Raw genomic sequence first — 14,852 nt, 5'->3', positions numbered from 1 at the left:
CTTATATAAATCTCCTGTCATGCATATACATAAATTGCTAGTAGAGAAATTAAACAGACTAGTGATAGTGTGAAAAATGCTTTAACAGGATTTTACTGGAAAAGTTGAAGAAAAGCCCATATATTTAATGAGTATTTTTATAATAAATATATTCTGGTGAATTTTAAGTCAATATTATGCTACAGAAGTGCTGATGTAATTCTCATTTTACAACATAAAATTATTTAATATGTACAGTACATGTGAAATAATATATAAGCATTATATCGGCCACCTTCTACTTCAGCTTTTGGCAGTAAATAAATGTGTTTTTTTGGACATATGACATGATTATACACTACAATAATTATTTTTGGACATGGTACCATATACCATGGTGATACCATGGAATTCCTTAAAGTACCCTGTAATATGGTGTATATTAATAAGGTATTCATCCAGTACAATTTTATTTATCATTGTACCATGGTACCACCACAGTACTTTTTAGTAAGGGTGCAGCAAGTGTGCAAGTGGAAAGACACTTAACAACTTAACTTTAACAAAGACCATGTTTCACGAGTTGAAAGGGTCGCATTTTAAAGCCGAAGTATTTTCCAAGGAAGGGACAAGGAGTGTGTAGGCGTGTGTGTGTGTGTGTGTGTGTGTATGTACTCTCACACTTTTCAGACTTCAGTAGGGGTGGATAGAGTAGCAAGAAAAGAGATCTGCCTCCACCGCCAGTAATCTTGGGAAAATCAGCGGGGATTTTTAATTAGAGCAGGAATACGGTAATGGAACCAGAGTTAATGTCAGTCCCAGCACAGGAACTCGGCAAAGAGTCACACATAACAAAGAGCAATCTGTTCCCTATCAGGCTACGCAATGCAACCTGCTACTGGCCTTAATGACTGAGAAAGTGTGTGTGTATGTGCGTGTGTGTGCCTATGCTCAAGGTACAGGTGAATAGACGTTGGTGTCTCCTAAAGGCCAGTGATTCTCTGAGGAGTCCACTGATCTACCCGAGGGACAAAGCTTTCCATCACAATAACAAGAAATGGCTTGAGTCACACACACATATAGTACACGCATACACTAACAACAACACACTGGGTTCTGTTTGGTTAAGTGGTCTGACATGGCAGCTTCTCGCTCAGCCAGTAGCGTGAGGTTGGGGCGGGACTACCTGTGTGTAAGACCAATGATAGATGGGGGCGTGGTGGAAGGAGTGATTGGGAATCCTGGTTGTTAAGGCAGGCATCACTATTTCTATTGCTCACATTCAGGGATCTGAACAAACCCCTAGACCAAAGTATTAAACTTTTGACTGGCGTACGATAAACCCCATAGGCTTAAAGGGATTCACCCAAATATGAAAATTCTCTCATCATTACTTTCTTCTACTGAACACAAACAAAGATTTTTAGAACAATATCTCAGCTCTGTAGGTCCTTACAATGCAAGTGAATGGTGACCAAAAAGTGGGTAAATCAATGTCTTCTGTATTTTTTAAAATATAAATTGTCCTCCCTGTCAAGAAGGTGGCGATATGCACAAAGAATGCAAATCACCAAAAACAAAAAAGAAGAATGTGGAATTGAAAGTTGACATTTTTTTGTAAAAAAAGGACTTCAATATTGATCTGTTTCTCACACACACCTATCATATCTCTTCTGAAGACATGGATTAAACCACTGGAGTTGTGTGGATTACTTTTATGCTGCCTTTATGTGCTTTTTGGAGCTTCAAAGTTCTGGCCACCATTCACTAGCATTGTATAAACCTACAGAGCTTAGATAGTTTTCTAATATTCTTAATTTGTGTTCTGCAAAAGAAAGAAAGTCATACACATCTGGGATTGCATGAGAGTGAGTTATGATGAGAGAAATCATATTTTTGGGTGAACTATCCCTTTAAATGAAAGGAATGTTACGGGTTCAATCCAACATCAAGGGTGTTGTTTTTCAGAGACAACAGACAATAAAGTGTATTGTGTTAATCTTGTGTCTAATTGTAGAGTGCTGGTCACACGGATGTCTCTATCATGGCTCAGAATAAAGACTGCTATGAAAGTGGGATTGTTTGCATGAAGTACCTGCTCATCTCTGTTGGACACACCAAAATCTACTTCAGTGATAACTCGGGGAAACCTGTGAGTATTGCACTGCTAAGCATATAAGTAGTCTTAACCAGTGCATTCTTAAAAACAAAGGTAAAAAAATTGGGTTTTCAACCTGATATAATAGGAGAACCTGTTTTGTTGTTGTTGACAGGATCTTGTAGTCTTCTTGTAGTCTGTATGTAATCTGTGTTTGACCCCCAGAGCCCATCTACTGTTGTGGGAAGAGGTTATGAGTTTCAGCTGTGGGGTGCCGGCTACTATACTGTGGTTCACTTCCCTGCTCAGGACTTGACTGTTTTATGGGACCGCAAGACAACTGTCCATATTCGTGTTGGACCACAATGGAAGGTCAGAGGCCATACTCTCTGAATGACCAGAATAATATCACATACCTATCAGTCTTTCTGAAAGATTTCATCTAATATTTTCATTTGTTATTGAAGTCTCACTATAATGACTTTGTGTGCGTTTAAGGGTCAACTGAGTGGCTTGTGTGGAAACTTTGACATGGTTACAGTAAATGACATGACCACAGCCGGACACATGGAAGTCAGTAACGCTCAGGCCTTTGGAGACAGCTGGGCCATCGGACAGGTATGATATCTACCTGTAGAAGAGTGAGAAATAGTTTTGGGTTTTAACCTCCTGAGACCCAATCATGACTGCTGTGTGCATTTTCCACTACACCTTTTGATTTGTAACTAGTAGCCCGTAATAAAAATGCCAATAAATGTTTTTAAACTAAATAGATTTCCTAAAATGCGATGTCTACATATGTGAACAGTTGGACTAAGTTGTGAAACTGTAAATAATACCAAGCTATAGAAAGTCTGATTTTTGTATCGAATTGTTGATCATGTTTCCAGAAATGTTGGTTATTTATGTTTTCGAGACGTGACCGATATGACATCAGAAATTAGCATAAATAATTATGATTCAAAGTAATGTCCAGCATCATCCAATCGCTGCCAGTCATGTTAAAATAAAATTTTACATGAAAAATTCTGAATCTATGTACTGATTATAACTGTCCCGTGTCTGCCAAACATGTTGAGTGATCCAAACATCATCTGCAGCCTGAAACTGAACTTTGGTCCAGATGTTAGAAGTGAACGCACTTAGCAGCATAGAAAGCTATAGGATGCTCCCTTGCTCCCTATTTAGTGAATGACTTAATCTCCAGGGTGCTGAATCTGTCTGCCCTGGTCTCCGAGCAGTTTAAAATACACCTTATTTTCATCCATATAAAGCCTTTGAAAGCAAACATGTTCAGCTTTTTGGATACTGTACATGCATTAATTCTCAATGTGGTAATGCACAGTGAATATAGGATATTTGAAGGAAAATGAGTCTATACTTTACGCATGTGGTCGTTGTGTTTAACAGTGTGCCGTTTTGCGATAAATCAGTTACATTTAAAAAAAATGGCATATCGGATGAAACTGGAGACTCTAATCTTTGGACTCAAACAGGTTTTAATGTAACAACTTAATAATGTTTCTTACCTGATGTAGTTTAGTTACCATTTCTCCCGCTGACAAACTCTGCTGAGGTCAGCGCCATGTTGTTTTGTCACATGACTCGGTGCATCTAAAGTTGAATGCTTTACTGACAGCCAAGAGTCTCCTGAACTGAGATCAGTCAGTTTATATCAAATTAAATTATGCATAGCCTATAGCAAAGCCAAAACGTAATGTCCACGCATGTAGGTGCGGGGTTTCAGGAGGTTAATAGAGAGCCTGGGGTGTTAAGATAATGTTACTCACAAATACTCTGAGGTGATTAAAGATAGCTTACAGCATTAATTCAAATGAATTACCGTAACACTGAACTGTACTTTCTCAGCACTTATCAGTCTAGGTTCATGTTATTTTCAACTTAATATGTTAAAAAAGTGTCTTGGAAATAATGTCACAATGAAAACGTGTTAATACTCTAATAAAAGGGGGTTTCTTTTATTTTATTTTTATTTTTGCAAAGTATAGTTTATTATTTTTGTCTTTTGAGTTTTTAGGTGAACATTTGACCCCAACATATGAACACTTAAAATAATCTTTGCTCTGAAGTTTAATCAAATGTCTATATGGCTCTTTCCCTTTGTGTTTATGTGTGTGCAGTGTGAAAGTGATTTTGTAGTGCGCAGGCTGTGTGAAGGTGATCTCAGCCGACAGCCGTATGCTAAGCGAGAATGCGGGCTCCTGTACAGTGACGTATTTGCTCCGTGTCACAATGTGGTGAGCGAATTCTCTGGGCTTTAACAACACACTTGGCCTACAGATAAAAAGGCCATGTTTGTACCCACAGCCACACACAGGCTGGGAGGCAGTATAGGAGAAACACACTCTGTCCAGTCTATCATCTGGCCTCTAGAGGGCTGCAGAAGTGTGATCTCAACCGCAGGTCTGTTCTGACAGGTTTACAGACAGCAGAGAAAAAGCTGTTAAATGCAAATAATAAAATTCTACTTTACATGTAATTGTGTATAGGTAGGATAGAACATTAAATAAGCTATTTAAACCTACTTTGATGTCCAAAGTCAAATTTAAGTACCATTAACATATTATGGTGACAGTAAGGTGTTGTGTGTGTGTGAGTGTGTGAGTGTGTGAGTGTGTGTGAGTGTGTGTGTGTGTGTGTGTAAGTGAGTGAGTGAGTGTGTGTGTGTGTGTGTGTGTGTGTGTGTGTGTGTGTGTGTGTGTGTGTGAGTGTGTGTGTGAGTGAGTGTGTGAGTGAGTGTGTGAGTGAGTGTGTGTGTGAGTGTGTTAGTGTGTGTGTGTGTGTGTGTAAGTGAGTGAGTGTGTGTGTGTGTGTGAGTGTGTGAGTGTGTGTGTGTGTGTGTGTGAGTGTGTGTGAGTGTGTGTGAGTGTGTGTGAGAGTGTGTGAGTGTGTGTGTGAGTGTGTGTGAGTGTGTGTGTGAGTGAGTGTGTGTGAGTGTGTGTGAGGGTGTGTGAGAGTGTGTAAGAGTGTGTGAGTGTGTGTGTGAGAGTGTGTGTGTAAGTGTGTGTGTGTGAGCACGCGTGAGTGCGTGTGTGTGTGCGTGTGTGAGTGTCTGTGTGTGAGTGTGTGTGAGTGTGAGTGTGTGTGAGAGTGTGAGTGTGTGTGAGAGTGTGAGTGTGAGTGACCAATAGAGTGCCCACCCACTTTTTCAGCCATTTTGGTTCCGGAAGTATTTTTCCCATTAATTTCTTCCAAAGGGATTTCATAAAAGATTTGAAAGCCATGAGCCAAACCAACCAGCTCTGAGGGGAATCATAACATTACAAACTTTGGTTTGAAGCAACAACAAAAAAAAGGAAATCGGACAAAAAGACAAAGATATAAGACTGTGTACTCAACACCTTTAAGGACAGAATGAACTACAATCCCATGAAGCATTGCGTTAATGACATAATATAATATTCTAGAATAGAAGAATATAAAACCATTTATTTAAAGTTGTTGATTTTAAGGAAAGAAACTGTATATTTTTATTTGGTAACACTTTATTTTAAGGGTCCACAATAATTCACTAGTTAATCATGAATAAGAAGGTAATTAATAAATATCTGAATGTTGAGTGAGATTATCACAATTTACAATTTATTAAATATCTTATTTTGTGTAGAAAGTCATGCTATTAATGCTTATTTTCAGCGATCATATATCAAGTATTCTAAACAATAATAAGCCAGTCATTAAAGCTAATTAATATGGGCTTTACAAAGCCAGTTTACTAGTAAATTAATAACTTGATCTCCTGTTTTTAAGTGAAAGTTATGTTTTTTTTCAATTACAATAAATCAAATTTACTGCAAATACTGTAATTGTCTAATAAATGCCAAGCAAATTAATAACTTGTGTTTCACTTCAAAACAATGAGTCACATTTTCTATTAGCAATTTGTTAGTAACAATTTAGTAAAACCAATAATTAATAGTCATAATTAAAGTTTTATTATATTTATATAATCTCAAAATACCAACTAATAAGTGCACAACAGACCAATAACTTGAATTGGTTCAACTTTTACTTTAGAACAGTGAGTCAAGTTATCTTTAGTAGAAGAGTTTAGTGATTTATAATTAACAGCTTTGTAAAACCAATATTAGCCTTAGTTACTGGCTTGATAGTGTTTGTAAAGGCAATATATGATATACAGTATATTATATCTGAAATAGAGCATACATTGCATTACTTTTTACTAGCACTGTCAGTTGATTACATTTTTTAATCTTGATTAATCACATTATTTTTGTAAAAAGTGCTGAAATTTGACACTATATATACTTCTTTTCTTGTCAAAATTAATTTATTTACATTTTAGGAGAAAAAAAAACAATATGTAGCAATATGATGGTTAATATTTTCCAAACAAAGCCTTCCGCAATATAAAGATAGAAATGCACGCAAATATCACCATTTCAAATAACATTAAATGTTTCCTAAAGTCTAAGAGCGAGTTTGACTAATTGAAAGAACTATATAGTTTCCACATAGGCTGTATTCATTGCAATGGGCATTAAATCTCTATTTGTATCAGAGCATCAACGCCAGCGTCTCGCGCCACTTTGAACTCACCGTGAAAAGTGCTTGCAAACAAACACACTTACAAATGTTGAAAAATACTTCTATGACAAGTCCCATCTGGGCTTGTTTTGTACATCAAATAGCGTTAAGAGCTCCTTTCTCCAACATTTTATCACTGACAGGGAAGCGCTGTCAGAGATTATTTTCTTTAAAGAGATATCAACCTCCGCGGCGCTATCATAGGAGAGAGCGTAACGGTCAACTAGCGTTTTCCGACCATAGACTGTAAAAAAAGATGGACGACGCCCCTTCGCTCTTTTCCATTGGTGAGAACTGAAGCCGCCAGTGTCCCGATATGGCGCTGACATCTTGGGACTTGAGTCTGCGCAGTTGCGATTTCGGGATCAGACCTGCACAGTAGTGAGCAGGAAGTAAAGCCACGAAATCAAGGCCCCGCCCTCACTCTCGCTGAATCAATCGCAAGCACACGCCCCTAAATTATAGAAATTTAGATATTAAATTTAAAGCTCCAATCTCCTCAGTCCTCCGAAGATCCCGAAAAAAAGTCAGTTGGTGCTTCAGTGACTACTTCGCTCAGAGAACCTGTCAATCACAGCTGTCAATCATGATGTCACAGCAATGTTTTTATAGCATCAAATAAATAAAAACAAACTTATTTTGAAAACAAACACTTGAAATGACATCAACGTGATAGAAACTAAGGTAAATGACATAAACTATCTTTGGAAAAGATATGTGAAGTATAATTTAATTGTTTAGTTGTCTCACGTCCCGTTGAATAACATGGGGAGGCGGGGTTTATGACCTATACCAGGACCAGTTACCGGGGGTCGATCGAGACGTTTTGGCTTCACTTTTGAGGGCTTGTGCGGCACACTTGGTTCCGACAGTTCTGCTTATAGAATGTCAATAGCCATTATGCTATTTTAAACTTAGCTTGTAGTCTCCCCTGGGTAGTAGGGCTCTGGCGCTGTAGCATGTGCGTCATTGCTGTGACTCTGGGCGGACACATTACAAAGGTTCCACCCCTCGCAACAGTGTGTATGCTGTATTAACGTCAATGCATTAATTGCTATTAAGTCAAATTAACCTGTTACACGTTTTTAATTAATTGCATACGTTAACGGGTTAATTCTGACAGCTTTCTAAGATAGCCTTACTCTGCATTCATTTATGCATTAATTACTCAGTCTTATTCATGCTTAATTACTGTATTATTGTGGGCTCTTAAAATATAATGTTACCTTTTATTTTATTGCAAAATATTCAGATGTATGCAAATCTATAATTAGTTTGAGAGTGTAGTGAGAGCGACTCGATTGCGTCATTGACAGTGCGTCATATAGTGGGCGGACGCTGCAGAGCTCTTTTACATGCTATGTTTGCAGCAATTCTCTCATTGGTGGATTTCCCCCCTCAGGATCATGGGTAGTGTAGTTGTTCACCAGAAAATCCATTTTCAAACACAATGATAAATAAACATGATTAAGATGAAGTAACGTGGGCTGATGGCTTCATCAGAAGCATATACCATCGATTAACAAACGCGGAGCTCAAACTAGGTCTGTCTTTAAAGGTTTATAACTTATCGTGTGGAGAAAATGAATGGGATTTTTTCCTCTGGAACCAGTCTGTTGTGCCCTATTGTGACTTTAAGACCGCCATTGTAGGTATTAGGTATTTTTTTAATACCAATTTCATATTGTTCTGTGGTCAACGAGTAACTTATTTCCCTGTGGACCCCCAGGTGGATGTGACATGGTTCTATAAGAACTGTCTAACGGACACATGCAACTGCAACCGTGGGGGGGACTGTGAGTGTCTGTGCACCAGCATTGCAGCGTATGCACACAAGTGCTGTCAACATGGAATCACAGTAAACTGGAGATCTCCTACTGTTTGTCGTGAGTAAAATCATGTTATGCGCCAGATGTACCTTTGACCAATCAGACATTGTAATGCAAAACAAAACCCAGCAAAATGACTTCTCTGCTGATGCAATCAAGGCCACAGAGGTGGAGAAAGATAATATTGGGCAGTAATATCATAGTGGACTTTTCACAAAAGTTTCATGTAGTTTATATGGTTGAATTAACACACACACACACACACACACACATTCATAATACAATATGACTGCTGCTAATATATGTATATTTTCTTTAACAGCCTATGATTGTGAATACTATAATCAAGGTAGGAGTTACAACTTTTAGCATGTTTTCACGCCTTTCTCTATTTCAACTGGAAGCTGTTGGCCAAATCTGTTTACTTGGGTATGTGTCTGTGTGTTTAGAGTTGGGAGAGGGGCCGTTCACTTTGTCCAGTGCAGAACAGAATGACTCGGCATGTGTTTTTGGGGCAAATGTGAGCAGTGGTGAAGTGTTTCCACTTTTAAGGTCCAACGCTCAACCCAGCACCATATTCCACTTCATGATCACAACTGGACTATACAAGGACCGAGCTTCCAGTAAGCACACAAAAACATACACACTTACATTGTGCCTTAAGCAGGCATGACACGACAAAGCATCACGCGATATATTTGATCTCTTCCATGTTAATTTGGCTACCCATCAACAGCGTTGTGCGACAAGACATTTTGGTCAGTCGGACAAACATTCGATCACTTTGTTTCTATACATACTGTGCAGTGAGCGTCATATTCTTAGGGCATGGTTTAGCGAGGGGCAAAATGAAACTTTTTATTGTCTAAGACCCTGTTTCCACATGGCATTAAGATGCGTTTCGGGCGATCCAATCACATGTGGTCAGCCCTAAATACAGGTCTAAACAGCGTCTGAAATGTTTTGTGATCGGATCACATAAACCACATACGAATGTGGTCAAAAATACATGAGACCACATTGCATTTGAGGTGTAAACGCTAATCCGTCCTATATGCGTCCTGGCAGCAGTGAAGCACCACCCCTCTCTCACCTGTCAATCAAACAGTTGATTCAACTTTGCCGTTATTCTGGTTGACATTGTGCTTAGATGACATTTTAGCCACATCTGGGAGAAAAAGCACAAATTGTATTTATTTTTTTTGCACTTTCTTTGTTTGTTTTGAATTTGTTGCGCTTTATTATCATGCAGTAACACACTGACATTGTGATTGATGTATGTCATCATGAAACAGAGACCCTCCCCTCCAAATCCGAACACAAGTGGTCACAGGAGACACATTTGAGCGACCAGGTGTAAATGGCGATGTCTCACCTGACCACATGTGATCGGATCTCCCGAGACGCATCTTAATACCAGCTGTAAATGGGGTCTAAGGGGAAAATTACGATTTTTGTTTTTGTTTGGAAAGAATATGCATTTAAGTTTGGTTCCTGTTTTGGCTTCTTTTAATAATAATAATAATAATAATAATAATAATAATAATAAAATATATATAAAAAAACGTTAAAAAAAAACAAGAAGAGAAATAAAATTCAGATCTACACTTTTTGCTTTATTTGAAATAAATTTTGACAATTTTTCTTGCCAAATCTATTTAAAATTTCTCGTAATTTCCCACAGGGTTCCCTCGTTCATGGAAAACCTATAAATATTCGTGAATTTAAGAAATAATTTGGAAATGACCATCCGTTAACATTAGTGGATGCATTAGGTACCATGCACAAACCATTAACAATATACTTTTTTACAGCATTTATTAATCTTTGTTAATGTTGGTTAATAAAAATACAATTATTCATTGTTAGTTCATAGTGCATTAACTAATGATTGAAAAAAAAAAACGTATATGTTGAAATTAACATTAAACATGATTAATAAATGCTATAAATGTATTATTCATTGTTAGTTCACTAATGTTGTTCAATAATGTTAACGAATGAAAACTTATTGTGAAGTGTTACTGGAAATGTATTGTTTAAAAATTGTGGTTACACTGCCTTTGAAATAAGTGGGTAACAACTTATTAATTAGTGGGTAACTGATTTGTTTTCTCCAATGTTGGCGGTCCCTCGCATATGATTTATCAATATTTGCCACCTTGAACTGGGTAGCTCCGCCCACAGTGAAATCTCATTGGTAGAAAATCCTACTACATTGCTGTATACTAAACATCAAATACGTTTAAATAGTGTGTGATTTTGTCACTTTGTGCAGATTTTTGCTTTCAGTTAGGAGAAATAATTACTTCAAATCTGTTCATGATGAAGTGTTGCGTACACATAAACTCTCAAAGATTTGTCAACCACTTACAGTAACTGCAATAACGTGGACAGCCGCTTCTAACGTGTTTGTACTTGACAACTGTGTGCTTAGGACTTCCTGTGGTCTCACTGGAGTCTGCAGAGAGGCCCAACTACTTCCTGTGTGTCACCGGGAATCGTGGATTGCGGTTGGAGCACTGGCAGCCTGGCGAGGAGTTCCGACGGCAAGCGACCTTCATCCATCACCAGGGTTTGTGGTTACCTGGGCGCTCGTCCTTTGAGTTGCACAGTCAGAAGGGCATCTTCCTCAGTCTCACACACACAGAAGCACGTGCGCAGAACTACGACCACATGTATAACTTCAAAATCAGCAGCAGTTTTATCATTGAGGGTAAGATGAGTCTGTGATATGATGCTGTTATGTATGCTTATATAATTGATCTCGTCATATAGGCTAATGTTACACCAAACAGCACTTTTAATGTATACTGTTCATGTTCCTGCATTTTAGAGAGCAGTTTTGTGATCCCCTACCGCTTAATGTGTGAGTGGAAATATCACGCATGTGCCAGTCCATGTGTGAAAACGTGCAAAGACCCTGATTCCATAAGTTGCCAGTTCCTCCCTCTGTAAGATCATGCATGTATATTTGTAGGTGTTTCTTCAACTTCAGGCCATTTAATGTCCCAGGTGTTGAGTTTTAGTAAACAAACACATTTATTTATTTTTTTTGTTATATAAAGGTCTCATTAAAACTGAGCTGGAAACTTTTTACAAGGCCCTCATCATTTATTTTTGGTCTTTTCAAATGCCTTTTATGTACAGATTTGACTGTTTTAGACTTTCAATATTAAACTATGAAAATCCATAATAAAAATACAAATTATGACATGTTTGAAACTATGATCATCCAAACAAAGAGTGAAATAAATGTAAACCATTTCAATCTTTGCTGTGTGAATATTATCAATCTATCATTGTATATATTTTGCAAATATTTTGCCCTTAATATTTGCTTTTTTATTTTATTTTTAATTTTGTTAGTTAGTGTACTTGTTAATCAAGTGGACAAAAGTGTCAGTGTTGAGCATGCTATGCTAAGTGATGTTTGAAGAAAACTAATAAAAATCAATAAATATCACTTTATTTATTTATATAAACTACTATTTTTAATGAGCGTGATTTCCAATCAAGATGCAGTTTTGCCAAGAAAGTGTTAAAATATTATTTAATTTTGTAAGGTATGGATACATGATAAATGTTAGCTAAAAAATTAGCCTTAGCAAAACAAAGAAGTCAGGCGTTTTATTTAAAAAGCGTAAAAAAATCAGCGTCCTTTTAACCACAGAATTCTATTAGCCCTTTAAGCTCAGATGGACCTGCGCAAGAAACAAATTGTCAAAATATGAATAACCACAATCTGTAAGAGAGATGGCACTATGTAGATTCTGTGAAATCTCATGACTAAAATCATGTCTCCATCCAATGCAAACCTGTAGTCATTGTTGTGTTTGCATGTGTAATTAGTTCTTATGTACAATTTTTATGTCTATTTGTTTGGAAAGGCTTTTGGACACATGGATTCATTTTTGGACACTATGAGAAATTATATTTGTTATGTTATAACTTTTGATTGTTTTGTCATATCAACACAACATTTTTCACAGTTAAGATTTACATGATTGGGAACAAAACAAAAGCAGTTTTTTCGGAGCCACCTTATTTAAACCCAGAGATATATGAAAAGATTTCTTTACAATGATGTAACTAGTCCTGCTCGACCCACTCCGGGCGGGTTTCAAACTGGCGTCTCTGGCATGTGAGGCGGGTGCGCTAACGAGTAGGCTAATGCTATAGCCCTAGCGTCAGTTGCTAGTGCACCTCATGAGGCCAGGGGAGTGAGGTTTACACATACCGCAAAGCTATCGCACACATTTTATGTGATGTATAAACAAACACAGTTGGACATTGTTTTGTATTTGTTATAGTAGACAAATACAAAAATATTGAAAGTGAGAAAAATTTTAAGACTCTAGAAATCCACAGTGGTAAACGTGGCCAAAGATGAAGAAACATCTACTTTATATGTATCAACACATGATACTATTATACATTTACAAAATTACAGAAACTTATTTTTATTAATTTCCTATCTAAAGGGTTGAAGGTTGTTTTCCACACTGTCCCAAGACTATGCTGCTGGATGAGGTGACCAGACGATGTGTGTTCAGAGAAGATTGTAAGTGTGACATCAGTACTAGTCAAGTCATTTTTATTTGTAGCGCTTTTCACAACACACATCATTTCAAAGCAGATTTACAGAAAATCAGGCATTAACTGGATAATTGTAGTTATAACCCCAGTGAGCAAGCTAAAGATGCAGGCAGAGATCAGTGAGGTGCATCGCAGTTCAACTGGCTGGTTATTTCGTGAGGTCTATCATAAGTCCAAGGTTCAGGCAGTGGCATATGATATATCCCATGTCTTATGGTTGGAGTTGGCATCAGTTCATCCTCTGAAGTCCATCGTAATAGACTGAAGTGATGTCTGGCTGGCACGGGCTGCATTTAGTCATCATCACTCAGCGACACGTAGCAGTGGAGTCCAATGCTAAGCAGGAATGGAGCTGGATCCGGCTGCTTCTGGATATGAATGATAGAAAAATATTAGCGTAGATGCCATTCAGTTTATTGATCATGATCACTGTTTCTGGTTCCGGCAGACCTAACTAAAGCAGCCTAATTGTGAGTTGGAGGATAAATTAGGTTTATCCTGGCTAAATAGATGAATATTTAGTCTAGACATAAATTGAGAGAGTGTGTCTGAGTCCCGAACAGTGTTAGGGAGACTATTACATAGTTTAGGAGCCAAATAGGAAAAGGATCTACCTTGTTTTGTGGATTTTGATATTCTTGGAACTATTAACAGGCCAGAATTTTGTGATCGTAATGAACGTGATGGTATATATCGTGGTATAATGTCACTTAAGTACTGCAGAGCTAGACCATTCAAAGCTTTGAAATTAATATGATCATATTTCTTGGTTCTCGTCAGCACTCTGGCTGCTGCATTTTGAACCAGTTGAAGTTTATTTACTGATCTTGCTGGACATCCTCCCAGTAATGCATTACAATAGTCTAGTCTTGAGGTCATGAACGCATGAAGTTTTTCGGCATCAGCAACAGAGAGCATGTGCCGTAATTTAGCAATATTGCAAGAGGTGAAAGAATGCTGTTCTACATACATTGGTAATTTGATTTTCAAAGGACAGATTGGTATTAAATATAACACCTAAGTTCTTCTTTGTTGAAGATGTGCATCGAGAGTCAAATTATATTTTAGCAGCTTGTTTTTAGAGCTTTTTGGTCCAATAATTAGTACCTCTGTTTTGTCAGAATTGAGTAGAAGGAAATTTCTTGTCATCCAATCTTTTATTTCAATGAACTCTAATTTGGAGAATTGTGAAATTTCATTGGGTTTCTAAGAAATATAAAGTTGGGTATCGTCGGCATAACATTGGAGACGTATTCCACGATTATAATGATCATTATCATAATAATAATATCTCACAGGGAATGCATATATAAGAAGAAAAGCAGTGGCCCTAAAACTGATCCCTGTTACACTCCATACTTTTGTTTGATTTGACAATTCCTCGTTTACACTGACAAAGTGGTAGTGTTCTGATAAATAGGACCTAAACCATGCCAACAAAGTCTAAGTGGGAGGTTGACTAATTTAAATAACTAGCTTGTTCTGATGTCTCTGTCTCTTCAGGTGTGATACTGTCTCCTACACCGACACCTTACATGTTTGTGACTCGATCAAACAGAACAACTGCTGTGTCCACATCTGCTCCTACAACTATGACGACTCCCTCCACCACAACGGCTACACCTAGCACTGCCACTAGTACAGTCCTAACTACCCCTTTGGAAACAGACAGTTTGATTGGCAGTCCAACCACACCCACATTTCCACCAACCACACCCTCTTCGACACCCACTTTGGCTACAACCACGCCCACTCCTACTCCAACAACTTCCTCTCCA

At 37.7% G+C, this 14,852-nt stretch overlaps 1 protein-coding gene across 1 annotated transcript in view; it reads left to right on the top strand.

Moving 5' to 3' along the window:
- The window catches only part of otogl (otogelin-like), an 84,851-nt gene that overhangs the window by 34,831 nt on the left and 35,168 nt on the right, over positions 1-14,852 (top strand). The window contains exons 25-35 of the mRNA XM_052151908.1: positions 1,997-2,131; positions 2,303-2,449; positions 2,576-2,695; positions 4,219-4,335; positions 8,376-8,532; positions 8,798-8,824; positions 8,925-9,098; positions 10,913-11,191; positions 11,312-11,429; positions 12,960-13,039; positions 14,578-14,852. The exon at positions 14,578-14,852 is cut by the window's right edge and continues 504 nt beyond it. Coding sequence (XP_052007868.1) covers positions 1,997-2,131; positions 2,303-2,449; positions 2,576-2,695; positions 4,219-4,335; positions 8,376-8,532; positions 8,798-8,824; positions 8,925-9,098; positions 10,913-11,191; positions 11,312-11,429; positions 12,960-13,039; positions 14,578-14,852 — 1,629 coding nt within the window. The remainder of the gene's footprint in view (positions 1-1,996; positions 2,132-2,302; positions 2,450-2,575; positions 2,696-4,218; positions 4,336-8,375; positions 8,533-8,797; positions 8,825-8,924; positions 9,099-10,912; positions 11,192-11,311; positions 11,430-12,959; positions 13,040-14,577) is intronic.

The sequence above is a fragment of the Xyrauchen texanus genome, chromosome 21 (genome assembly GCF_025860055.1).
Source record: "Xyrauchen texanus isolate HMW12.3.18 chromosome 21, RBS_HiC_50CHRs, whole genome shotgun sequence".
NCBI classification, from domain to species: domain Eukaryota; kingdom Metazoa; phylum Chordata; class Actinopteri; order Cypriniformes; family Catostomidae; genus Xyrauchen; species Xyrauchen texanus.
Note: the sequence above shows the minus strand (reverse complement) of the source record. Positions and strands in the feature narration are given on the sequence as shown.